Source organism: Ammospiza caudacuta, chromosome 3, assembly GCF_027887145.1.
Source record: "Ammospiza caudacuta isolate bAmmCau1 chromosome 3, bAmmCau1.pri, whole genome shotgun sequence".
Classification (NCBI taxonomy): domain Eukaryota; kingdom Metazoa; phylum Chordata; class Aves; order Passeriformes; family Passerellidae; genus Ammospiza; species Ammospiza caudacuta.
In genome coordinates this window covers 116,702,694-116,729,737 of record NC_080595.1, presented here as the reverse complement: position 1 = coordinate 116,729,737, position 27,044 = coordinate 116,702,694, and the positions used below count along the sequence as shown (strand labels likewise).

The 27,044-nt window shown below is 40.1% G+C and overlaps 1 protein-coding gene and 1 long non-coding RNA gene across 2 annotated transcripts in view; one reads left to right on the top strand and one right to left on the bottom strand.

Annotated features, from left to right (window-relative positions):
* The window catches only part of ELP3 (elongator acetyltransferase complex subunit 3), a 198,767-nt gene that overhangs the window by 47,261 nt on the left and 124,462 nt on the right, over positions 1 to 27,044 (bottom strand). Inside the window, exon 10 of the mRNA XM_058802830.1 lies at positions 1,236 to 1,429. Coding sequence (XP_058658813.1) covers positions 1,236 to 1,429 — 194 coding nt within the window. The remainder of the gene's footprint in view (positions 1 to 1,235; positions 1,430 to 27,044) is intronic.
* Positions 6,952 to 15,962, top strand: LOC131556347 (uncharacterized). The gene is made up of 3 exons (XR_009274615.1): positions 6,952 to 7,699; positions 8,129 to 8,293; positions 15,614 to 15,962. It is a non-coding gene; the product is annotated as an uncharacterized LOC131556347 (long non-coding RNA).

Sequence of the window (27,044 nt, the reverse complement as noted above, 5' to 3'; positions counted from 1 at the left end):
TCCCCATCCCGCTTGGACTTTTCCACCCACACAGAGAGGCACCAGCTCTACGATCCTTGCTTAATTAGCAATTAAAGCCGGGAGATAACGAAGGCAAAGTCAGACAGAGCCGTAAATAGGGAATTGAAGGTGGAATCGCCCCCGGGGCACCGTGGAGGTGATTCCAGTTGGGAATTGCCTCTGGACACGTTTGGGTTGGGAAGCTCAGGGAGCCACCAGAGCTGCTGGGAGAGCTGGGAATGCTCACCTGGATCAGGGAAAACTCCAGGGAGATCCTGGAGCCTCGTCCAGAGCCTGAAGGGGCTCCAGGAGAGCTGGAGAGGGACAAGGGATGGAGGGACAAGGACACAGGGCATGGCTGCACATGGGAAAAGTGAGATTTAGATGGGATCTTGGGAAGGAATTCCTGGCTGGGCTGGAATTCCCTGAGAATCCCTGGGAGTGTCCAAGGAAAGGGCTGGAGCCATTTGGTATCATGGCGCGGGAATGGGATGGGATTGAAGGTCCACGGATCCCATCCCAAACCATTCTGGGATTCTGGGATCCAGGACACTCAGAATTCATTCCAAGAGATTTTTATGGGATTTGGGGATGGAAAAGGGAAGGGAGACCCTTCCTGGAGTCCCCAATTCCCAGTGAAGCCTCTTGATCCCAAAATTCCTTCCCAGAGAGGAGCTGGGATGGGGATGGATCCAATGCCAGGCTGGGAGAGCTGGGAATGGAGGGAATTCCCTGGAAAAAAAAGGAAAATCCCCAAAAAACCTTCAGATTTGGGAAGGAATTCCTGGCTGGGCTGGAATTCCCAGAGAATCCCTGGGAGTGTCCAAGGAAAGGTTGGAAAATTCTGGAATTCTGGGGTGGGAATGGGATGGGGTTGAAGCTCCATGGATCCCATACCAAACCATTCCGGGATTTTGAGATCCAGGATCCATCCCCAAGGGATTTTTATGAGATTTGGGGATAGAAAAGGGAAGGGAAAGAAATTTCCTGGAGTCCTGAATTCCTTCCCGGAGAGGAGCTGGGATGGGGATGGATCCAATGCCAGGCTGGGAGAGCTGGGAATGGAGGGAATTCCCTGGGAAAGGAGGAAATGGGATTGGGGAAGGAATTCCCAGGGAATCCCTGCCAGTGTCCAAGGGAGATAACGAAGGCCGAGTCAGACGGGGCCGTAATTAACGAATCGAAGCCGGAATCGCTCCCGGAGCAGCGCGGAGGCGACTCCAGTTGGGAATTACCTCTGGACACGGTAGACGCGCGTCCAGGGCGGCACCAGGGCCAGGATCCGCGCCACCAGGTCCACCAGGGTGCTGGGGGGGTAACTGCGGTACCTCCCGGTCTTCCAGAGCTCGTAGAGCCCCGTGCCGCGGATCACCAGCGTGGGGTACAGCTTCAGCCCGTCCGGCCGGAACGCCGGGTTCTCAAAAAACTCCTGGGAAAAGAACAAAAAAACGGGAATTGGTGTGGGAGTGTCAGGGGTGGGATGGATCCCCGTGCCGCGGATCACCAGCGTGGGGTACAGCTTCAGCCCGTCCGGCCGGAGCGCCGGGCTCTCAAAAAACTCCTGGAAAACAACAACAAAAAAATGGGAATTGGTGTGGGAGTGTCAGGGGGTGGGATGGTTGGGATGGATGGAGAGATCTCTTGTAAGAGCTGAAATGAGGCATGTGGGACTCCAGGGGCTCTCCAAAATGCAGTTTATTGTATCCAAAATGCAGTTTACTGTATCCAAGAGGTCACAGCAGTCCAGGGTGGTGGGTGACAGAGCTGTGCCCACAGCTGTGCTCCAGCTGCAGGCAGGCCTGGAAACCCACATCCCTAACTTATGCTCTTACTGATGGTGCCCCACGTTGGGCGCCATTTTGAGAGCCAAAATGAGGCATGTGGGACTCCAGGGGCTCTCCAAAATTCAGTTTATTGTATCCAAAATGCAGTTTATTGTATCTGAGAGGTCACAGCAGTCCAGGGTCATGGGGGACAGAGCTGTGCCCACAGCTGTGCTCCAGCTGCAGGCAGGCCTGGAGACCCACATCCCTAACTTATGGTCTTACTGATGGTGCCCCACGTTGGGCGCCATTTTGAGAGCCGAAATGAGGGATGTGGGACTCCAGGGGCTCTCCACAATGCAGTTTGTTGTATCTAAGGCGTTACAGCAGCCCAGGGTGGTGGGTGACAGAGCTGTGCCCACAGCTGTGCTCCAGCTGCAGGCAGACCTGGAGACCCTTTGGGTTTGGTCACAGTGCATTATAGACTTTTCTTTGCTGAGCATCTTAATACAGTAGAGCCAATCTATACCTGAACTATTATCTATAGCCTATCAAAATTACGATATTTACCATATTCATGTCACTATTCTCCAGTCACTACAACTCAGTACATCACAGTTTAAGCTAGAAGTTGTTTTTCAGTTTTCCTGCAGTGGAAAATTCTGAGACCTTTTTTCTACTTGCAACATTTGCTGCCTTGTTTGCCTGTGCTCTCTTTCTGCTTGGTAAAAACCTCTTCTTGTTTGAGGTGGGTTTATCCTTTGCTCTAAGCCATAAAAACCCCTTCTAACCAACACACCCTTTGTCTCCTTGGTTAGCCAGTGAGACTCAGCAATTCTTTTCTTCTATATCAAAACTTGCCTCCATCTCTATTCCTTCATCGGACTCCACAGTTAAAAATCTTTCTGCTAAGCACACAGATCTGTGAGACTTTCTGGTCAAATTTTCATCCTTCCCAACAATCTCTGAAGGAGGTGGGGGAATTTGGGGTTTGTGGCAAAGGGCCAAGTGCGGGGACCGGCTGGGAGCTGACAGACAGATCAGAGCAGTAAAGAGAAATAAAGAGAGTGGGAAAGAGAGAGAGAGAAATAAATGGAGTGGGAAAAAGAGAGAGAGAGAAATAAAGGGAGTGAGAAAGAGAGAAATAAAGAGAGTGGGAATGAGAGAGAGAAATAAAGAGAGAGGTAAAGAGAAAGAGAAATAAAGGAAGTGGGAAAGAGAGAAATAATGAGAGTGGGAATGAGAGAGAAAAATAAAGAGAGTGGGAAAGAGAGAGAAATAGAGAAGTAAAGAGAAAGAGAAGTAAAGAGAGAGGTAAAGAGAGAGAGAAATAAAGAGAGTGAGAAAGAGAAAGAGAGAAGCGAAGAGAGTGGGAAAGAGAGAGAGAAATACAGAGTGGGAAAGAGGATGAGAGAGATAGGATGAAAGGATGAGAGGATAAGAGAACGAGGTTCCTGTTACAATACCATAAATCCTCTTCTGTGTGGAATATTCTAATTCTCACCAACCAACCTAGTACAATATACAAATCCTGTAGCATTCACATACAGCCCATAAGAACCATTCCATTCCCACACTGTGTTACATTTTAAACCCTAAAGGTAAAGAGGATGAGAGGATGAGAGGATAAGAGTGAGGTTCCTGTTACAATACCATAAATCTTTCGTGTGGAATATTCTAATTCTCACTAACCAACCTAGTACAAGACACAAATCCTGTAGCATTCACATACAGCCCATAAGAACCATTCCATTCCCACACTGTGTTACATTTTAAACCCTAAACGTAAAGAGGATGAGAGGATAAGAGGGCAAGAGAGCAAAGTTTCCCTTACAATATCACAAATCATCTCCTGTGCTGATTATTCTAATTCTCACTGACCAATCAAAGATACAAATCCTGTAGCATTCACATACAGCCCATAAGAATCATTACATTCCCACACTGTTACATTTTAAGCCCTAAAGGTAAAGAGGATGAGAGGATGAGAGGATGAGAGGATGAGAGGGTAAAAAGCAAAGTTTCCCGTTACAATACCATAAATCATCTTCTGTGTTGAATATTCTGATTCTCACTGACCAATCAAAGACACAAATCCTACAGCATTCACATACAGCCCGTAAGAATCATTACATTCCCACACTGTGTTACATTTTAAACCCTAAAGGTAAAGAGGATGAGAGGATGAGAGGGTAAGATACCAAGGTTCCAATTACAGTACCATAAATCTTCTTCTGTGTTGAATATTCTGATTAGAATATTCAACAATCTAAGACACCAATCCTGTAGCATTCACATACAGCCCATAAGAATCATTACATCACCACACTGTGTTACATTTTAAACCCTAAAGGTAAAGAGGAATAGAGGATGAGGGGGTAAGATATCAGGGTTCCCGTTACAATCCCATAAATCATATTCTGTGTTCAATATTCTGATTCTCACTGACCAATCAAAGACACCAATCCTACAGCATTCACATACAGCCCATAAGAATCATTCCATTCCCACACTGTGTTACATTTTAAACCCTAAAGGTAAAGAGGATGAGAGGGTAAGATACCAAGGTTCCCGTTACAGTACCATAAATCTCCTTCTGCGTTGAATATTCTGATTTTTACTAACCAACCTAAAACACAAATCCTGTAGCATTCACACACAGCACACAAGAATAGTTACATTCCCATGCTGTGTTACATTTTAAGCCCTAAAGGTAAAAAGGATGAGAGGATGACAGGATAAGAGGGTAAAAAGCAAAGTTTCCCGTTACAATACCATAAATCATCTTCTGTGTTGAATATTCTGATTCTCACTGACCAATCTAAGACACAAATCCTGCAGCATTCACACACAGTGCAGCCCTGATATTTTCTGAAAAATCCTTTCTTTATGATTTTTCCTCCTGAGAAGGCGAGAGGCCTCAGGAACAAAATGCAAACATTGATGATATAACTGTAATGATATCATTGTTACCTGCTGCTGTGGAACGCACCAGGTGCATCTGGGATTGGTCTCATGTGCTTGTTTTTAATTAACGGCCAATCCCAGCCCAGCTGGGTCAGACTCGCTGAGAATCACAAGATTTTGTTATAATTCCATTTTTTTCCCTTGCCAGCCTGCTGATGAAATCCTTTCTTCTATTCCTTTAGTATAGTTTTAATATAATATATTTTATATAATATAAATTATTATATAAAATATTATATAAAATATTGTGTAAAATACAAAGTTTGCCTTCATTTCAATCTAGTTTCCATATGCTCAAAATTTTCTGCCAGGCAATCGTATTTATAATATGATATAAATATAATTATATCAGAGTAATATATCAGAATAATAGAACTATATCATAATAATGTAGTCATAATAATAATATAATTATATTGATAATATATATCTTTATACATATATTAATTATATTCATAATGTAGTGATTATATATTAATGTATAAAATGGTTATGACATATAAATATATTTATATCATAAATTTATATAATTATATTAATTATATACTAATGTTATATTATGATTATATAGAAGTATATTTATATGATATAATATTATATTTCTATATTATTAGAATAATATAACAAGGTATATATAATTATATTAATAATATAACAAGGTATAAATAATTATATTAATAATATAACAACGTATGTATAATTATATTAATATTATAGAGGAATACATCTATATAATATATTAATTATATGTATAACATATTCTATATAATTATATATATTTTATTAAATATATTTATGTGAAATATTTATATAATTATATTAATGACATATTAATATTATATTATGATTATATAATAATGTATTTATATTATTATTATATCATAATAATATTATCATTATAATATATTTATGATTTTCCCCAACAAGTTGCATCAAAAAAGAGGCAAAAAAAGTAAAAAATAGAAAAGCAAACCCAAGGTTCCATGGGGTTGGGAGCTTTGGCTGGACTCATTTCCAGAGGGGTTTGTGGTTGGAAATATGGGAATTACTGAGAATTCAGGAATTTCAGCATTTATGGCTTTATGGCATTTTTAGAAACGAAAAATCTGTTCTAGATTTGAAGAGGAAGCCACAGGAGGAACAAAGACAACCCCAGAACGAGTCACAACTTTGCTTTCCTTGGATTTCCCAGTGTGAATTCCACGGATTCGCACATTTATCGTCCCAGGCTCCGGAATGAGAACAATAGGGATGAGATCAATGAACGTGTTTAAAACAGACTTATTCCATTTTTCCCTTATTCATAAATCTATTTAAAACCTATTTATTCTGTTTTTCTGTTATTACTAAATCTGTTTAAAGCAGATTTATTCTGTTTTTCCGTTATTAATAAATCTATTTAAAACCTACTTATTCTGGTGTTCTGTTACTAATAAATCTGTTGAAAGCAGATTTATTCTGTTTTTCTCTGTTTTTCTCCATTCTGAGAACGGCAGGATAAAGTGTGGCTCTGATTTCCCTGCCTGAATCCCACACGGAGCACCCAGGTTGGGTTTCCCCAGATTAAATTTTGGGATTGATGATTAAAATTGAATAATTTCAACAAAGGAGAAGCGAAATCAGAAGCCAGGCAGGGCCCCCTGAACCAAGCAAGGATTAAATTGATCTGAAGGAAAACTAAAATCAGGAGCCGGGCAAGGATTAAAATGATTTAAAGAAATTGGGGACTCCAGGAAGGGTCTCCCTTCCCTTTTCCATCCCCAAATTCCATAAAAACCCCCGGGATGGATCCTGAGTGTTCTGGATCCCAGAATCCCGGGATGGTTCGGGATGGGATCCGTGGACCTGCAATCCCATCCCATCCCAACCTGGGAACTCCAGCCCAGCCGGGAATTCCTTCCCCAATCCCATTTCCCCTTTCCCAGGGAATTCCCTCCATTCCCAGCCTGGCACTGGATCCATCCCCATCCCAGCTCCTCCATGGGAAGGGATTTTGGGAATTCCCTGGGAATTCAGGGCTCCTCTTTTCCATCCCCAAATCCCATAAAAACCCCGGGGATGGATCCTGGATCCCGGAATCCCAGGATGGTTTGGGATGGGATCCGTGGACCTTCAGTCCCATCCCATTCCAACCCTGATCCCAGATTGCTCCAGCCTTTCCTGGGACACTCCCAGGGATTCTCTGGGAATTCCAGCCCAGCCGGGAATTCCTTCTGAAGCCATTTATTATAATGGTTAATAGCTTCTGAAAAATAAAAGAATTAAAAGACACTCAAAAATATATTAAGGGAATTACAGCAGTTAATAAATAACCTAAAATACAGGAATAACTTTGATCAGATACTTAGATAAGGCAATGTAAAATACACTCACAATATTTGGATAGGTAATCTAAAATACACTCACAGAAGAGACTTTGGAATTAGAATATTTGAAGAAGAAGAAGTGGAAGCCAATAAGTTAAAGTGACCTGCCAACCCGTTAGGATCAAGCCAAGTACAACAAAAAACATGCCAAGGATAACAGGAAGAAGACCAAATTAGGAAAAGCTTAAAATTTAACTGAGGAAGACCAAGAATTCCCAGAAGACTCCGCCTGCCTATGAATATGCATGTAATAAATGATGTAATCCTTGTTTAAAATTGTATAAAAACCCGCTTTTGTGGTGCATAATTCAGAAATCCATTTCGTGATTTCTCCGACGCGTCGTAATAAAATACCTCCTGCTTATCTGACTTAGGCTGAGTCTCTTAAGCAGTTATTCTCGCCTTTTGGGGCAAATTCGGCATCATTTTCTGGCGACCCAGATGGGACCAGACAGGAGATCCGGGCCTTGAGGTCCTCCCGGGCCGGGTCCGGGGTCGGGATCCTCTGGGCGCCCCTGACGAATTTTTTTGTCAGAAGAGACCCCCCTGGACCGGCGCCTTGGTGGACGGAGGGTTCCCTGCATCTCCTGCTTCAATTAAGAGGTATTTTAATTGTTTATCGGTTTTATTGGTAGGGAAACGGGGGTCAGACGTGACCGCCCGAAGGGAAAGCTGGGGGACGCCCCGGTAACGAATCCCAGCTGGGTTAAAACCCCAGCATTGGGTTGCTAGCATTGGGTTGCTAGCATTGGGTTGCTAGCATTGGGTTGCCAGGGTTAGATTCCCGGCATTGTTTTTGTAAAGAAAAGGATAAAGTCCTGCTGAAAGAAGTATTTGTTTATCTTGGTATTTTTGGTCTGTATGGGAAACTGTTTTAACATTGTGTTTGATGTTGTAATACTGTGAATTAAGGGTTAAGAACTGAAACTGCTATCTGAAGAGGTCTGTCAGCCGGTGATCTTTCGTGTCTGTTCTATGTGTTTGTTGCAAAATCTTACAGAAAACATCTTGCTGCTCTCTCTATAATTTTAGAAGAGAATAAGTTGATAGATATCCGGAAGAAAATTGTGACCCCCTGCAATTGTTACACTGTCTACGGTTGCGATTGCACGAATCTGGCAAACCGGTGTCTCACGGTCTGTAGGTGACCTCGCGTGACCAAACCTGGTAACAGTCTGTTCTGATATAGACCATAAGGTAGGAATTCCTTTATAAAGGTGCGCGTGTATGGTTGAGAGTGAATGAGACGCAGCATCGCTGCAAACCAGGACAAAAGCGACTGAAAATTGTGTGTGAAGTGTTAAACCAACACAGGGAATAACTATGGGAAGTCAACAGAGTAAGGACGTAAATATGAAAACCCCCTTAGGATGTATCCTAAAACACTGGAAGGACTTGGGAGGGATCCCGGGGGGAAACATAAGTAAAAAGACACTCCTTAAATATTGTACGCAGTGGTGGCCGTTGTACAAGTTAGATGACAATGAGAAATGGCCGCCGGAGGGAACAACTAATTATAATACTATTTTGCAATTGATGCTTTTCCTTCGCCGACTTAAGAATGGGACGAAGTGATGTATGCTGACATGTTCTTTACCCTAAGAAATAAACCGGAGTGGCAAAAAGAGTGCGGGGTAAATGTAGCACCTCAGGACCCCCTAGTACTAGCCCTGGAAAAAGATAAGAAAGGTTCAAAGCCTAAAGAACGGTGCTGTGATGCATGTAGCATTGGGCAACAATGTCTTAAATTGACAAGAAGGGATAGTGGAAAGGAGAGCGAAATAAGCTTGTGGGAATACCATCCATTCGCTCCAGGACGGGAAGGGCCTCTTCCCAGGCCAAAGGAGGAACAAGGGGATCCTAGCCCCTTAAAGGAGCTGGAACGATGGTGGAAATCTAAGTTTGGGCACAGTCCTCAGAAACTAGATAACACTTGGGAGGAGGATAGTCCATTAAAATCGGGGATGGACAAGAGGGAAAGCAGCCCGCAGGGACCAGATAGTCCACAGGGGTCGGGAAGCTACAAGGATGCTGACAGCCCACCCAGATTAGAAGTTGAGAGGGAAGAAGGCAGCCCACATGGAACAGAGAGTCGAGGGGAGACACGCAGCCTCCCCGAACTAAGTCCATATGGGGATGGTAGTACACCCAGAAATGGAGGTTTTGGGAAATCAGGTACCTGTAGAATAGAAACTAGCACACCGAGGACTGGGGATAACTCACTAGGAGGCAACGTCTCTAAGCTAAGGTATAGTGAGAAGAATGACACTGAGACATGCGAAAGGGAGGCAGAGAACAACTCACAGAAGCTGAATATAATAATTCAGATAGAGGATAAGAGAGATGGAAGGGGAACAGAAGATGAGGACAGTAGCCCGGAACAGGATAGGCGCCGGCAGATGCGGGAAGAAAGGCGACAGATGCAGAGCGAGGCGCGGCTGGACTGTGTAAACCATGCCAGGGGGGTAGTAGGAAAAGAGTTAACAGAAATAGAAGGTGAAGATGAAGAACAGGGAAAGGGAAAGAGAAAAGAGAAGAGAAAGAATAGGGAAGACATTGAGGCACAGGAAGATCCTGGGGAAGGGACTAGTCATTCGTATTATACCAGATCTGTGGCACGGAGGGAAGCAAAGCAAGAAGAGGAACGGAACCATACAATAGCTCCTCTCCGACAACTTATGCCAATGGTAGGAGAAAGGACCAGGGTAAAGGTACCGTTCTCCACAAGTGATCTGAACAATTGGAGGGATGAGGCAAGGAACTTCAGGAGGAATCCAGAGGGAGTAGCGAAGAGGTTTGAATTAATGGCAAAGAATTTAGATATTGATTGGGAAGATATAGAGGTGATGTTGTCAGAATTGACAGATACAGAAAGGGAACTCGTATTGGAAACAGGAAAACGACATGCTCAAGTACTATCAGGGAGACTAGAAGATAATTTCCCCAGCAGTAAACCAGAATGGGATCCGGGCAACGAAGAGCACTATCGACGATTGGTGCAGTACAGAAAGCTGATAGCGATGGGCTTGCGTAATGCGATCCCTAAGGCTATCAATTGGTCGATGTTATATGACATTAGGCAGGGAAAGGATGAGACCCCGTCAGAGTTTTTGGATAGACTTAGGGCAGCCATGAGACAATACACACCCCTGGACCCGGCAACGGAAGAAGGGAAACAACACCTGTTAGGATTAATGATGGGACAGAGTAACCCAGACATCAGAAAGAAATTGCAAAAGCTTGAACATCCAGAAAATAAAAACCTGGAGGCCTTGCTGAATGAGGCATGGAAGGTATATAATAATAGAGAAGTTGAGGAGAAGAAAAGGGAGGACAGGAGGATAGCCCGAGTAGTGGCTGTGGCAGTGGCAGCTTAGAAGACAGGTTACTCGGAACCTGGAACCAGGGGTAGGGGTAGAGGCTACCCGGTGAGAGGGGGAGGAAGGTTCCAACCCCACCCAGCTAGAGTAGGGCCAGATCAATGTGCATACTGCCTACAGACGGGACACTGGAAACAGGAATGCCCCCAGTTGAAGAGAAGGCTAATGGCCACCACTACCACCACACAGCAAGAAAGTGAATAAGGGGGACCGGTGGGCCATACCCTAGCAGACCCACTGGTTAAAATGGAGCTAGGGGAAGGTAAAAAGGAATTGGACTTTTTGATTGATACGGGAGCAACCTTTTCGGTTTTAAATCAAGAATTGGTACCTAAAAATGATGAATTTGTACAAGTTGTGGGAGCAACAGGCCAACCAGAAAAAGCTTACTTTTTGAAACCTATCAAATACAAAATTGGGAAACAAATGGGAATACACCAGTTTCTGTATTTGCCAAATTCGCCAAAACCTCTACTAGGGAGAGACTTACTAGAGAACTTGGGAGCCATAATAAAGTTCAAAAAGGACAGATTTGAATTTCAAGTAAAAGAAGAACAACTGATTACAGCCCTAAGCCTAACAATCAGTTGTGTGAAACCTAAACCTGAGAATCACAATTTTGAGCGAGTCCTGAGCGAGGCATACCCATTAGTATGGGCTACTGATATACCTGGAAAATCAAAACAAGCAGCACCGATTGTTGTTGAACTTAAAGACGGGGCAAGACCGGTGGTAAGAAAACAATATCCTTTGAGAATAGAAGACAGGAAGGGGATTGAACCCATAATCAAAAGGTTTCTGGAACTGGGGTTATTGGTAGAATGTGAATCGGATTTTAATACACCAATCTTGCCAGTAAAGAAACCTAATGGAGCTTATAGACTAGTTCAGGATTTGAGAGCAATAAACGAAATAACCAAGATATTACATCCTTTAGTTGCTAATCCATACACGCTTTTAACTAGACTCAAGGATAATTTGGCCTGGTTCACCGTATTAGACTTGAAAGACGCATTCTTCTGCCTTCCCTTAGCTCCCGAGAGTCAAAAGATTTTTGCCTTTGAATGGGAATCTGTAGATAAAGGAAGAAAGACCCAACTTACCAGGACGGTATTGCCCCAAGGATGGGCGAACTCCCCTACGATTTTTGGGAATCAGTTAGCCAAAGAATTAGAACAGTGGGAAAGGCCGCTGGGAGATGGCACCCTTCTGCAATATGTAGATGACCTCCTAATAGCAACAGTGACAGAGGAAGAATGCATTGAATGGACTATTTCCTTGTTAAATTTCCTGGGTTTAAGTGGATACCGAGTCTCTCAACAGAAAGCACAGCTGGTGCAAAAAGAAGTGGTGTACCTGGGATACGAAGTCTCCAGAGGACAACGATCCCTGGGAGCAGCTAGGAAAGAGGCCATCTGTCAAATGCCTAAACCAGAGACAGTGAGAGATCTGCGCGCCTTTCTGGGGATGACAGGTTGGTGTCGGCTATGGATCTACCAGTACGGGATACTTGCTAAACCACTGTACGATTTGTTGAAAGAAACTAAGGATGTTCTAGTTTGGACTCCCGAGGCAGAAGGGGCCTTCAAGAAGTTGAAGCTGGAGCTAATGAGAGCACCGGCTTTAGGTCTCCCAGATGTATCAAAACCATTCTGGCTGTTCTCCCATGAACGACAAGGGATGGCCCTAGGAGTCCTGGCACAGAAGTTGGGAACACACAAGAGAGCTGTGGCCTACTTCTCCAAGCGATTGGATGAAGTAAGTAAAGGATGGCCAGGCTGTCTGAGGGCAGTGGCTGCAGTGATAATCAACATAGAAGAGGCCAGAAAGCTCACACTGGGCCAGAAGATGACTGTGTTAGTATCTCACACTGTGATGGCTGTGCTGGAACAGAAAGGCAACCATTGGTTGTCGCCTTCCAGATTCCTAAAATACCAGGCCATCTTGGCTGAATCAGATGACGTAACCATTCAGGTAACTAACATTGTGAACCCAGCTTCATTTCTAGAAGGGAGAGCCCCAGCAGAACCCATCGAACACGACTGCCTGGAAACAATTGAAGCCGTCTACTCCAGTTGCCCAGATCTCAAAGAAGAGCCGCTCGAAGGTGCGGACAACTGGTTCTCAGATGGCAGCAGCTTCGTGAAGCAAGGAGTAAGAATGGCTGGCTATGCAGTCACCACTACAGAAAGGGTAATTGAGTCAAACCCCTTGCCTGCAGGGACCTCAGCCCAAAAGGCAGAGCTGATAGCTCTGACCCGAGCCCTGGAATTGGCAGAAAACATGCAAATTAATATATGGACAGACTCTAAATATGCCTTCTCTGTTGTACATGCTCATGGGGCCATCTGGAAAGAAACAGGACTATTAACTACACAAGGAAAAACAGTCAAACATGCAGAAGAGATTCTGCGATTGCTAGAGGCGGTCCAACTCCCAGCACAAGTGGCCATAATGCATTGTAAAGGACATCTGAAAGGTAACACTATTCCAGAAATAGGGAACAGGAAGGCAGATACAGAAGCTAAATTGGCTGCCACAAGGAATAGAGAAGTGGAAATAGTGGCCCTAATACCAGGAGAGCTGGATACCAATATCCAGCCAGATTACGAGGAATCAGATCATAGATGGATTCAAAAGAATACAGGTAAACTGTTAGACAGTGGATGGGGACAATTAGAAACAGGACAGTTGATAATACCAGGGAACATAATGTGGCAGATTGTGAAGGCGGAGCATGAAAAGGCCCATTGGGGTCTAGATCCGCTTTATCAACATTTGCGAGCCAGGATAGCAGGACCGAAATTATTTACTACTGTAAAGCACGTCACATCCCAGTGCGAGCGAACACAGGAACCAAAGTACATCAAGGAGCCATAAATCGAGGTAAATTCCCAGGTGAAGTATGGCAAATTGATTTTTCTGAACTCCCAAGAAAAGGGGGGTTTCGGTATTTGTTGGTACTAACTGATACATTTTCTGGGTGGCCTGAAGCATTCCCTTGTAGGACAAATAAGGAAAGAGAAGTGACTAAAGTACTGTTGAATGAAATTATTCCACGGTTTGGGGTACCAAAGAGCATTTCTTCGGATAGAGGTACACACTTCTGTGCAAAAGTGGTGAGAGCAATAAGCAAAGCATTACAAATCAAATGGCAACTACACACACCTTATCGTCCACAGGCCAGTGGGCAAGTGGAAAAGATGAATCATCTCATCAAACAGCAAATTGCCAAAATATGCCAGGAGACTAATTTGCAGTGGTATCAGGCTTTGCCTATTGCTCTGCTTAGGCTGAGAGTCAAACCAAGATCAAAAGAAAAGTTAAGCCCATTTGAAATTTTGTATGGTAGACCTTATGCTATGCAAGTTGTAAATGGGGACGCTATAGACCAAATCGGTAATCAGTATATTTATGATTATGTAATTACGGTGGGGAAACAGTTTGATAAGAATGCTACTGTGGTGATAGGGCACTAACCTTCACACCGATATTACGTATTTGCAAAAGGGTTGCCAACCATTGATACAGCAAAGCCTTAAGGGATGGAATGCATGGCTAGCAACAAGGTCTCATCATAGAAGAGCACAAAGAGATCTAGGTGGATGGATTGGCACTGGATTTGGTATATTAAACACGATAGATCAAGAAGTATTAGTGAATAAATTAAGTACCGTCACGTCGAACTTAGGAAAGCTAAAAATGCCCCTCAGTTCATCCATGCTCACATTAGCAGAAACATAATCACTTGTAGTAAAATTACTAACCATGGTAGCAAACCATACTGAAGAGGATTTTTTGAAGTTCGCTAACTATACAGGGGAACTTAGCAGAGAAATTGCACTAGCTATCCAGTGCCCTCAGACACAACAATGGGTACAATCAGTAGCGGCAGGAATAATGAGAGAAGGAACGTCAGGTATATTACCTCAAGAGATAAGAGAAACAATACTAAAGGACAATCATACTACACAATTTGAGAAGGACCACCAAGCCTGGTGGCAATTAGTAAATTTCACTTATGAGCCTCAACAGGAACACATTGAAGCCTATGTCCTCACCATTAGTGCAGCAGAGGAAAGAGCTATCTTTCCTATCCTCACTCTAGGGACAATACATCAAGATGTTATTGTCAAGCCCATAGACCATAATGTCTGGGCTAGTTATGATAATACCAAAAATAGGTGGCAATCGGTTAGCACAGAAGCATGTATTCCTAGAGGACAATTAGGCTATGTCTGTGAAAACGCTGTAGTAGAAGCGGAAGATCTATGTTTAGATGCTGAAAATAGTGTATGTACCTTTGAAATGCTTCCGCATAATAGAACACAATCACAAGTTTATTATATAGGGAATGGGTGCGCTTGTGTGAGGACAGCTTGCGATAACGTCACCATAGATAATTGCCAAGAAAAGACTAACAAAACTAACTTTTGTGTATGCAACTTCACCAAGATAGTAGGTTGTGACTTTCATTATACTGTCCCAATAACTACTCAACAGCTAATTAATGCAGATTTTGACCTATATCAAGAGATACCGAAATTACAAATAGGGATGGACGTCGAAGTCCTTAAAGCAATGCTCACACATCCTAAAGTAAAGGAATTGATACAAAAGGTAAATCAAACAACCAAACGAATGGTATGGCAGGTAGAACATAATTCAGAAAAAAATACAGAATGTCCTGACTAAAGTAGAACAAGTAGGCCAGCATCATTGGTGGGATATCTTTGTAGGATACTCCCCAACAACTACACAAGTCTTTAACTATCTGGTGCACCCAACGCTAATAATAATCATAGTTCTGTTACTATTAACTCTTACAAATATTTGTATGTGGTGGAGACTGAGAATTATAATGAGAAGAACCCAAATGATCTGGGCTATGGTACGAGCATATCAGCGCCCTACAGGGTTAGAATTTGACGAAAGAATTCGTAAGTAATAAGAAAAGGGGGGAAATGAAGCCATTTATTATAATGGTTAATAGCTTCTGAAAAATAAAAGAATTAAAAGACACTCAAAAATATATTAAGGGAATTACAGCAGTTAATAAATAACCTAAAATACAGGAATAACTTTGATCAGATACTTAGATAAGGCAATGTAAAATACACTCACAATATTTGGATAGGTAATCTAAAATACACTCACAGAAGAGACTTTGGAATTAGAATATTTGAAGAAGAAGAAGTGGAAGCCAATAAGTTAAAGTGACCTGCCAACCCGTTAGGATCAAGCCAAGTACAACAAAAAACATGCCAAGGATAACAGGAAGAAGACCAAATTAGGAAAAGCTTAAAATTTAACTGAGGAAGACCAAGAATTCCCAGAAGACTCCGCCTGCCTATGAATATGCATGTAATAAATGATGTAATCCTTGTTTAAAATTGTATAAAAACCCGCTTTTGTGGTGCATAATTCAGAAATCCATTTCGTGATTTCTCCGACGCGTCGTAATAAAATACCTCCTGCTTATCTGACTTAGGCTGAGTCTCTTAAGCAGTTATTCTCGCCTTTTGGGGCAAATTCGGCATCACTTCCCCAATCCCATTTCCTCCTTTCCCAGGGAATTCCCTCCATTCCCAGCCTGGCACTGGATCCATCCCCATCCCAGCTCCTCTCTGGGAAGGGATTTTGGTATCCAGGAGCTTCCCTGGGAATTGGGGACTCCAGGAAGGGGCTCCCTTCCCTTTTCCATCCCCAAATTCCATAAAAATCCCTGGGATGGATCCTGAGTGTCCTGGATCCCGGAATCCCGGGATGGTTTGGGATGGGATCCGTGGACCTTCAATCCCATCCCATTCCCATCCCACAATTCCGGGATTTTCCAGCCTTTCCTTGGACGCTCCCAGGGATTCTCTGGGAATTCCAGCCCAGCCGGGAATTCCTGACCCAGATCCCATCTAATGAGCCACTCCAGGATGGGACTGGGTTAAATTTAACATTCCCCATCATCCCACACTGGGAATTGTGAAAAATGCGTGGATTTTATTTGGATTTTGGGTTAACATTCCCAATCATCCCAAACTGGGAATTGTGAAAAACGCGTGGATTTTATTTGGATTTTGGGTTAACATTCCCCATTATCACAAAGTGGGAATTGTGAAAAACTCATGGATTTTATTTGGATTTTGGGTTAACATTCCCCATCATCCCAAAGTGGGAATTGTGAAAAACGCGTGGATTTTATGGTTGGATTTTGGGTTAACATTCCCCATCATCCCACACTGGGAATTGTGAAAAACTCATGGATGTTATTTGGATTTTATTTGGATTTTGGGTTAACATTCCCAATCATCCCAAAGTGGGAATTGTGAAAAATTCATGGATTTTATTTGGATTTTGGGTTAACATTCCCCATCATCACAACGTGGGAATTGTGAAAAACGCGTGGATTTTATGGTTGAATTTTGGGTTAACATTCCCCATCATCCCAAAGTGGGAATTGTGAAAAATTCATGGATTTTATTTGGATTTTGGGTTAACATTCCCCATCATCCCAAAGTGGGAATTGTGAAAAACGCGTGGATTTTATTTGGATTTTATCTGGATTTTGGGTTAACATTCCCAATCATCCCAACGTGTGAATTGTGAAAAACGTGTGGATTTATTTATTTATTTTTTGGAATATTATATATTGATTTATATATTGGAATATATAAATTGGAATATTATTACATAGTAGAATATTACTATATATTGATTTATTGGAATATTATTATATGTTAATTTATATATTGGAATATATAAATTGGAATATTATTATATATTGGAATATTATCATATATTTATTTATTAGTATATTATTATATGTTAATCTATATATTGGAATATATAAATTAGAACATTATTATAGATTGGAATATTGTTATATATTGATTTATTGGAATATTATTCTATAATATTTTATATATTGGAATGTATAAATTGGAATGTTATTATATATTGATTTATCGGAATATCATGATATTATAAATTTATAAATTGGAATATATCAATTGGAATATTATTATATAGTGGACTACTGTTATATATTGATTTATTGGAATATTAGTATGTTAATTTATATATTGGAATATATAAAATGGAATATTATTATAGATTGGAATATTATTTTATATTTATTTATTGGAATATTATTATATTGGTAATTTATACAGTGGATTTATAAATTGGAACATTATATATTTATTTATTGGAATATTATTATATTATTAATTTATATATTGGAATATATCAATTGGAATGTTATTATAGATTGGAACATTGTTATATATTAATTTATTGGAATATTATTATATTGTTAATTTATATATTGGAGTATATAAATTGGAATATTATATACTTATTTATTGGAATATTATTATGTATTGATTTATATATTGGAATATATCAATTGGAATGTTATTATAGATTGGAACATTGTTATATATTGATTTATTGGAATATTACTATACACTAATTTATATATTGGAATATATAAATTCCAATATTATTATATATTGGAATATTCTATATTGATTTATTGGGATATTATTATATTGTTAATTTATATCTTGGAATGTATAAATTGGAATGATATTATATAGCAGAATATTGTAATACATTAATTTATTGGAATATTATTATATTGTTAATTTATATATAGGATTTATAAATTGGAATATTATTATATATTGGAATATCATCATATATTTATTTATTTATTTATTGGAATATTACAATATCGTGATCTATATATCGGAATATATAAATTGGAATGTTATTACATAGTGAAATATTGTTATATAATATTTATTAGAATATCATTATATATCAATTTAAATATTGGATTCATATATTGGAATATTATTATATAGTGGAATATGGTTATATATTAATTTATTGGAATATTATTGTAGATTGGAATATTATCTATTTATTAATTGGAATATTATTATATATTAATTTATATATTGGAATAGGTAAATTGGAATATTATAGATTGGAAAATTATTATGTATTTATTTATTGGAATATTATTATATGTTAATTTATATAGTGGAGTATATAAACTGGAAAATTATCATATAGTGGAATATTGTTATGTATTTATTGGAATATTATTATGTATTGATTTATATATTGGAATATATCAATTGGAATATTATCATATAGTGGAATGTTATTGTATATTGATTTATTGGAATATTATTATATATAATTTATATATTGGAGTATATAAATTGGAATATTATTATATATTGGAATATATCAATTGGAATATTATGATATAGTGGAATATTGTTCTATATTGTTTTATTGGAATATTATTGTATAATTAATTTATACATCGGAATATATAAATTGGAATGTTATTATATATTGGAATATTGTTATATATTGATTTATTGAAATATTATGATATATTAATTTATACATTGGAATGTATAAACTGGAATGTTATTATATACTGGAATGTTATTATATATTGATTTATTGGAATATTATGATATTATTAATTTATATATTGGCATATATCAATTGGAATATTATTATATAGTGGACTATTGTTATATATTGCTTTATTGGAATATTATGATATTATTAATTTATATATTGGAATATATAAATTGTAGTGTTATTATATATTGGAATATTGTTCTATATTTATTTATTGGAATATTATTATATATTAATTTATATATTGGAATATTATTATACAGTGGAATATTGTTATATATTTATTTATTGGAATATTATTATATATTTATTTATTGGAATATTATTATATATTAATTTATATATTGGAGTCTATAAATTGGAATGTTATTATATATTGAAATGTTATTATATATTTATTTATTTATTGGAATATTATTATATATTAATTTATATACTGAAATAAATAAATTGGGATATTATTAAATATTGGCATATTATTACATTTGGGATATTATTAAATTATTGGGATTTATTAATTGGAATATTATTACATTATTAACATTATTATAATATAATAATAGAATTAATATATATAATATAATAGATAATATAGTGCTATATATAACAATATGACATAAAATAATATTGATATATCATATAATATTAATAAACAGTAATATAATTAACATATTATTAATAATGTTATATTAAGAATATATAATGATATATTAATATTACATAATATTATAATATAATAATATAATTAATAGATATAATGGATAATATACTGTTATATATAACAATATAATATACTATATATTACATCATATCATATCATGTCATATCTCTAATATAAGAACATATCATATATAATATAATGTAATAATAATTATAGTTATTATTGTATTATTATTATTATTATTATTATTATTATTATTATTATTATTATTATTATTATTATTATTATTATTATTATTATTATTATTTTATATTTTGGAGTATTTCTAAGAATATTCCAAATGGAAGCACCACCAACTCCAAAGCTGCACCAAATCCTCCTCCAGGTTTTCTCCCCTCAGGTAATTAACAGGTTTTAGATAATTAAGATTTACTGAAGGTAAATTTCAATTATTGAAATGTAAATTTGGGGGCGTGGCCAAAGGCCATGAGGTGAGAGGTTATTGCAGCAATTGAATTGGAAATTTAAATTGAAATTCAGATTTCATTGAAGCAAAAAAGGTCAGGGTAGATCAGCCGAAACCCAAACCTTCAGATAAAATCTCCCTGAAACATTCTTCAATTGACTTCAGAGAAAACCTGAGGATTTGATTTTTCCACAGCAAATAATAAATGGAATTTTTGTTTTCAACCCCCACCAAAAGCTGCCAGCGACATTGCAATGTGGGAAGAACTGGGATCACGGGAAAGCAAAGTCTCTCTCCATTAAATCAGAATAAAAGCCCAGAATTGCGGCACAGTTGGATTTTGGGAAGGATCCTCTCGTTCCCAGGAGGGAACGGGAGATTGGATCAGGAGGTGACGCCTGAATTTCAACATTTTCCCATTCCTGAGCTCGTGCAAAAAACTCTTAAATCAGAAAAGCCCTGAGGAACCCTCAGGAATTTGGGATCCCCATCCCCAAACTCAGCACCAGCCAAAATTCCAGGATTCCACCTGGAGGTTTTAATCCAAATTCCAAGATTCAGCACCAACCAAAATTCCAAGATTCCACCTGGAGTTTTAATCGGATTTTCCTGACCACGCTGGGCACGCAATGAACGAGAAACCAGCTTCAAAAATAAATAAATAAAACCCAAAAACCCCCCCAAAAACCCAAAATAAACCCCCAAAAGCTGCAGCTCTCCAAAAGGAGAAAACCAAGGCGATTTCAAAGGATTCAACGTTTTCCCATTCCTGAGCTCGTGCAAAAACCTTTTAAATCAGAGAAGTCCTGAGGAACCCTCAGGAATTTGGGATCCCCATCCCCAAACTCAGCACCGGCCAAAATTCCAAGATTCCACCTGGAGTTTTATTCGGATTTTCCTGACCACGCTGGGCACGCAATGAACGAGAAACCAGCTTCAAAATAAATAAATAAAACCCAAAATTTCAGTATTTTCCCATTCCTGAGCTCGTGCAAAAACCTTTTAAATCAGAAAACCCCTGAGGAACCCTCAGGAATTTGGGATCCCCATCCCCAAACTCAGCACCAACCAAAATTCCAAGATTCCACCTGGAGTTTTAATCAAATTCCAAAATTCAGCACCAAATTCAGCACCGGCCAAAATTCCAAGATTCCACCTGGAGTTTTATTCGGATTTTCCTGACCACGCTGGGCACGCAATGAACGAGAAACCAGCTTCAAAATAAATAAATAAACCCCAAAATTTCAACATTTTCCCATTCCTGAGCTCGTGCAAAAACCTCTTAAATCAGAAAAGCCCTGAGGAACCCTCAGGAATTTGGGATCCCCATCCCCAAATTCAGCACCAACCAAAATTCCAAGATTCCACCTGGAGTTTTAATCCAAATTCCGAAATTCAGCACCAAATTCAGCACCAGCCAAAATTCCAAGATTCCATCTGGAGTTTTATTCGGATTTTCCTGACCATGCTGGGCACGCAACGAACGAGAAACCAGCTTCAAGAAACCTAAAAAAAATCCCCAAAAAATAGAAAAAAAAATTGCACTCGAGCATTTCGCAGCTTCCCCTCCCATCCCCTCGCTCCGCAGGTGCCCGGCGGCCGCCGCAGGGCACGGGGGACACAAAAACGGGACAAAAGCGGCGATTTCTGACAGCGATTGACCCAAAACCCGCGGCTCAGGGTTTGGGTCACCCCGATCCAGGGCACGGGGGACACGAGAAAGGGACAAAAGCAGCGATTTCTGACAGCGATTGACCCAAACCCCGCGGCTCAGGGTTGGGTCACCCCGATCCAGGGGACGGGGGACACAAAAACGGGACAAAAGCAGCGATTTCTGACAGCGATTGACCCAAAGCCCGCGGCTCAGGGTTAGGTCACCCCGATCCCATTCCCGAGCGGCCGCCGGGCACGGGGGACACAAAAACGGGACAAAAGCAGCGATTTCTGACAGCGATTGACCCAAAGCCCGGGGCTCAGGGTTAGGTCACCCCGATCCCATTCCCGAGCGGCCGCCGGGCACGGGGGACACAAAAACGGGACAAAAGCAGCGATTTCTGACAGCGATTGACCCCAAACCCGCGGTTCGGGGTTGGGTCACCCCGATCCAGGGCACGGGGGACACAAAAACGGGACAAAAGCAGCGATTTCTGACAGCGATTGACCCAAAACCCGCGGCTCAGGGTTTGGGTCACCCCGATCCAGGGCACGGGGGACACAAAAACGGGACAAAAGCAGCGATTTCTGACAGCGCTTCACCCAAAGCCCGCGGTTCGGGGTTTGGGTCACCCCGATCCAGGGCACGGGGGACACAAAAACGGGACAAAAGCAGCGATTTCTGACAGCGATTGACCCCAAACCCGCGGTTTAGGTTTGGGTCACCCCGATCCCGTTCCCGAGCGGCCCCAGAGGCTCAAACGCCGCTCCCTGAACGGGCTCCTCCCGCCTGGACGGCGCTGATTAAACCGCATTGTGCGATAAGAGCGGCCTTATCAGCGCCCGGCCCTTATCTCCCTCCATCAGCCGGCTCGGCGTTCCCAGCGCTCGCTCGCTCGGCGCCTTAATTACGGCCATTAACGGAGCCGGCCTCATTTGCATCTCATTTGCATGCCCGCCGTCGATGCGGGGCTAATTGAAAGCGGCTCTGACGGGATCTGCATTGAGAGCGCGCACAATGGGCGCCCCTGCCCGGCCGGGCCGCGAGCGGGTTCAATTTTAAATAGTTTGAATTTTAAATAGTTTCAATTTTAAATCGGTTAAATCAAAGCGGTTTAAACCGTTTTAATAAGAGCATTTTAAACCGTTTAAATCAAAGCGGTTTGAACCGTTTTAATAAGAGCATTTTAAACCGTTTAAATCAAAGCGGTTTGAACCGTTTTAATAAGAGCATTTTAAACCGTTTAAATCAAAGCGGTTTGAATCGTTTAAATAAAAGCAGTTTAAACCGTTTAAATAAAAGCATTTTAAATAAAAGCAGTTTAAACCGTTTAAATAAAAGCATTTTAAATAAAAGCATTTTAAACCGTTTAAATCAAAGCATTTTAAATAAAAGCATTTTAAACCGTTTAAATAAAAGCATTTTATCTCGTTTAAATAAAATAGTTTAAATCAAAGCATTTAAAATCGTTTAAATAAAAGCAGTTTAAATAGTTTAAATAAAAGCAGTTTAAATCGTTTAAATGAAAGCATTTTAAACCGTTTAAATAAAAATATTTTAAATCGTTTAAATAAAAAGCATTTTAAATCGTTTAAATAAAAACATTTTAAACCGTTTAAATAAAAGCGTTTTGAATCGTTTATATAAAAACATTTTAAATAGCTTAAATAAAAGCATTTTAAACCGTTTTAATGAAAGCATTTTAAACCGTTTAAATCAAAGCATTTTAAACCGTTTAAATCAAAGCAGTTTAAACCGTTTAAATAAAAACATTTTAAAGGCACTCGGGTATCTCAAGGATGTCACCTCCAAATCGGTGTTTTTCGAGGGTTTATGTGAAGGTGGGAGGTTGGTTTGGTAGCATTTTATATTTATTTATAATTTTTGTATTATTTATATTTATCTTTATATCTTTATCTTTATATTTATCTTTATCTTTATATCTTTCATCTCTATATCTTTATTATATGTTTTTATAATTTATATTTATTTATATTTATTTATATTAGTTATACCATTTGTATTTATTTTTATTTATATATTTAGGTAATTTATATTTATTTATGTTTCTATTATTTATATTAGCCAGATTATTTATATTTATATTTATATTTATATTTATATTTATATTTATAATTTTGTATTTATATTTATATTTATATTTGTATTGATACTTATAGTTATTTTATATTTATATTTATATATTTATATTTATATGTATTTTATATTTATATTTATAATTATATTTATAGGTATTTTATATTTATATTATATTAATGTATTTGTATTTATAGGTAATTTATATTTATATTTATATCTATATGTATTTTATATTTATATTATATTAATGTATTTGTATTTATATTTATAGGTATTTTATATTTATATTTATATTTATATTGTATTTATATTTATAGGTATTTTATATTTATATTATATTAATGTATTTGTATTTATATTTATCGGTGTTTTATATTTATATTTATATGTATTTTGTATTTATATTTATAGGTATTTTATATTTATATTATATTAATGTATTTGTATTTATATTTATAGGTATTTTATATTTATATTTATATTTGCATTTATATTTATATTATTTCCATCCTCAAAGGGCTTCCTGCGCATTGCAATGTTTGTGCTGGAATTCGCTCCGGGCGGGGGGACCGGGAGGGAGGAGCCCTGGGCCCGGGAGGAGCCCTGGGCTGCACTGGGAGGCTCAGCCTGGGACCGGGAACGGGAACGGGAACGGGAACGGGACCGGGAACGGGACCGGGAACGGGAACGGGAACGGGAACGGGACCGGGAACGGGAACGGGACCGGGAACGGGACCGGGAACGGGAACGGGAACGGGAACGGGAATGGGAACGGGACCGGGAACGGGAACGGGAACGGGAACGATCCCGGCCCGGGAAGGGATCCCAGTGCTGGAGGGCCCATCCTGGGAGGGACTGAAAACCCGCGGGGATCTGGGGGGACGTGGCTCAGGATTTCAAATCCACGTGAATTGAGGGCCATGTGGATGTTGGTGGAGTCCCCATCCCTGGTGGGATCTAAATCCATGTGGATTTGGGGAGACGTGGATCCAGGATGTAAATCCATGTGGATTTCAGGGTACATGGATCCAGGATTTCAATCCATGTGGATTTGGGGGCTCCTGGATCCAGGATTTCAATCCATGTGGATTTGGGGGCTCCTGGATCCAGGATTTCAATCCATGTGGATTTGGGGGCTCCTGGATCCAGGATTTCAATCCATGTGGATTTGGGGTGACGTGGATCCAGGATTTCAATCCATGTGGATTTGGGGGCTCCTGGATCCAGGATTTCAATCCATGTGGATTTGGGGTGACGTGGATCCAGGATTTCAATCCATGTGGATTTGGGGGCTCCTGGATCCAGGATTTCAATCCATGTGGATTTGGGGGCTCCTGGATCCAAGATTTCAATCCATGTGGATTTTGGGGTACATGGATCCATGGTGGAGTCTCCATCCCTGGAGAAATTTCAAATCCACGTGAATTTAGGGGCATGTGGATGTTGGTGGAGTCCCCATCCCTGGTGGGATCGAAATCCATGTGGATTTGGGGGCTCCTGGATTTCAGTCCATGTGGATTTGGGGGCTCATGGATCCAGGATTTCAATCCATGTGGATTTGGGGGTCCTGGATTTCAATCCATGTGGATTTGGGGGCTCCTGGATCCAGGATATCAATCCACGTGGATTTGGAGGGATGTGGATCTGGGATTTCAATCCATGTGGATCTGGGGGAATGTGGATCCGTGGTAGAGTCCCCATCCCTGGTGGGATCTAAATCCATGTGGATTTGGGGGCTCCTGGATCCAGGATTTCAATCCATGTGGATTTGGGGGCTCCTGGATTTCAGTCCATGTGGATTTGGGGGCTCCTGGATCCAGGATTTCAGTCCATGTGGATTTGGGGGCTCATGGGTCCAGGATTTCAATCCATGTGGATCTGGGGGCTCCTGGATCCAGGATTTCAATCCACGTGGATTTGGAGGGATGTGGATCCAAGATTTCAGTCCGTGTGGATTTGGGGGAATGTGGATCCGTGGTGGAGTCCCCATCCCTGGTGGGATCTAAATCCATGTGGATTTGGGGGCTCCTGGATCCAGGATTTCAATCCATGTGGATTTCAGGGAACATGGATCCAGGATTTCAGTCCATGTGGATTTGGGGGCTCCTCGATCCAGGAGATCCAGGATTTCAATCCATGTGGATCTGGGGGGATGTGGACCATGGTGGAGTCCCCATCCCTGGAGGGATTGAAATCCACGTGGATTTGGGGGCTCATGGATCCAGGATTTCAATCCATGTGGATTTGCAGTGATGTGGATCCAGAATTTAAATTCATGTGGATGTGGAGGGATGTGGATCCATGGTGGAGTCCTCATCTTTGGAGGGATCTAAATCCATGTGGATTTGGGGGCTCATGGATCCAGAATTTAAATCCACACAGATTTGGGGGCTTGTGGATCCAGAATTTAAATCCACACGGATTTTTGGGGACGTGGATCCAGAATTTAAATCCACACGGATTTTTGGGGACGTGGATCCAGAATTTGAATCCACACGGATTTTTGGGGACGTGGATCCAGAATTTAAATCCACATGGATTTCTGGGGACGTGGATCCAGAATTTAAATTCACATGAAATTGGGGGGACGTGGATCCAGAATTCAAATCCACACGGATTTTTGGGGGCTCATGGATCCAGAATTTAAATCCACACGGATTTGGGGGCTCATGGATCCAGAATTTAAATCCACAGGGATTTTTGGGGACGTGGATCCAGAATTTAAATCCACACGGATTTGGGGTCTCATGGATTCAGAATTTGAATCCACACGGATTTTTGGGGACGTGGATCCAGAATTTAAATCCACTCGGATTTGGGGTCTCATGGATTCAGAATTTAAATTCACATGGAGTTTTGGGGACGTGGATCCAGAATTTAAATCCACACGGATTTTTGGGGACGTGGATCCAGAATTTAAATCCACACGGATTTGGGGGCTCATGGATTCAGAATTTGAATCCACACGGATTTTTGGGGACGTGGATCCAGAATTTAAATCCACACGGATTTGGGGGGACGTGGATCCAGAATTTAAATCCACACGGATTTGGGGTCTCATGGATTCAGAATTTGAATCCACACGGATTTTTGGGGACGTGGATCCAGAATTTAAATCCACACGGATTTGGGGGCTCATGGATTCAGAATTTGAATCCACATGGATTTTTGGGGACATGGATCCAGAATTTAAATCCACACAGATTTTTGGGGACGTGGATCCAGAATTTGAATCCACA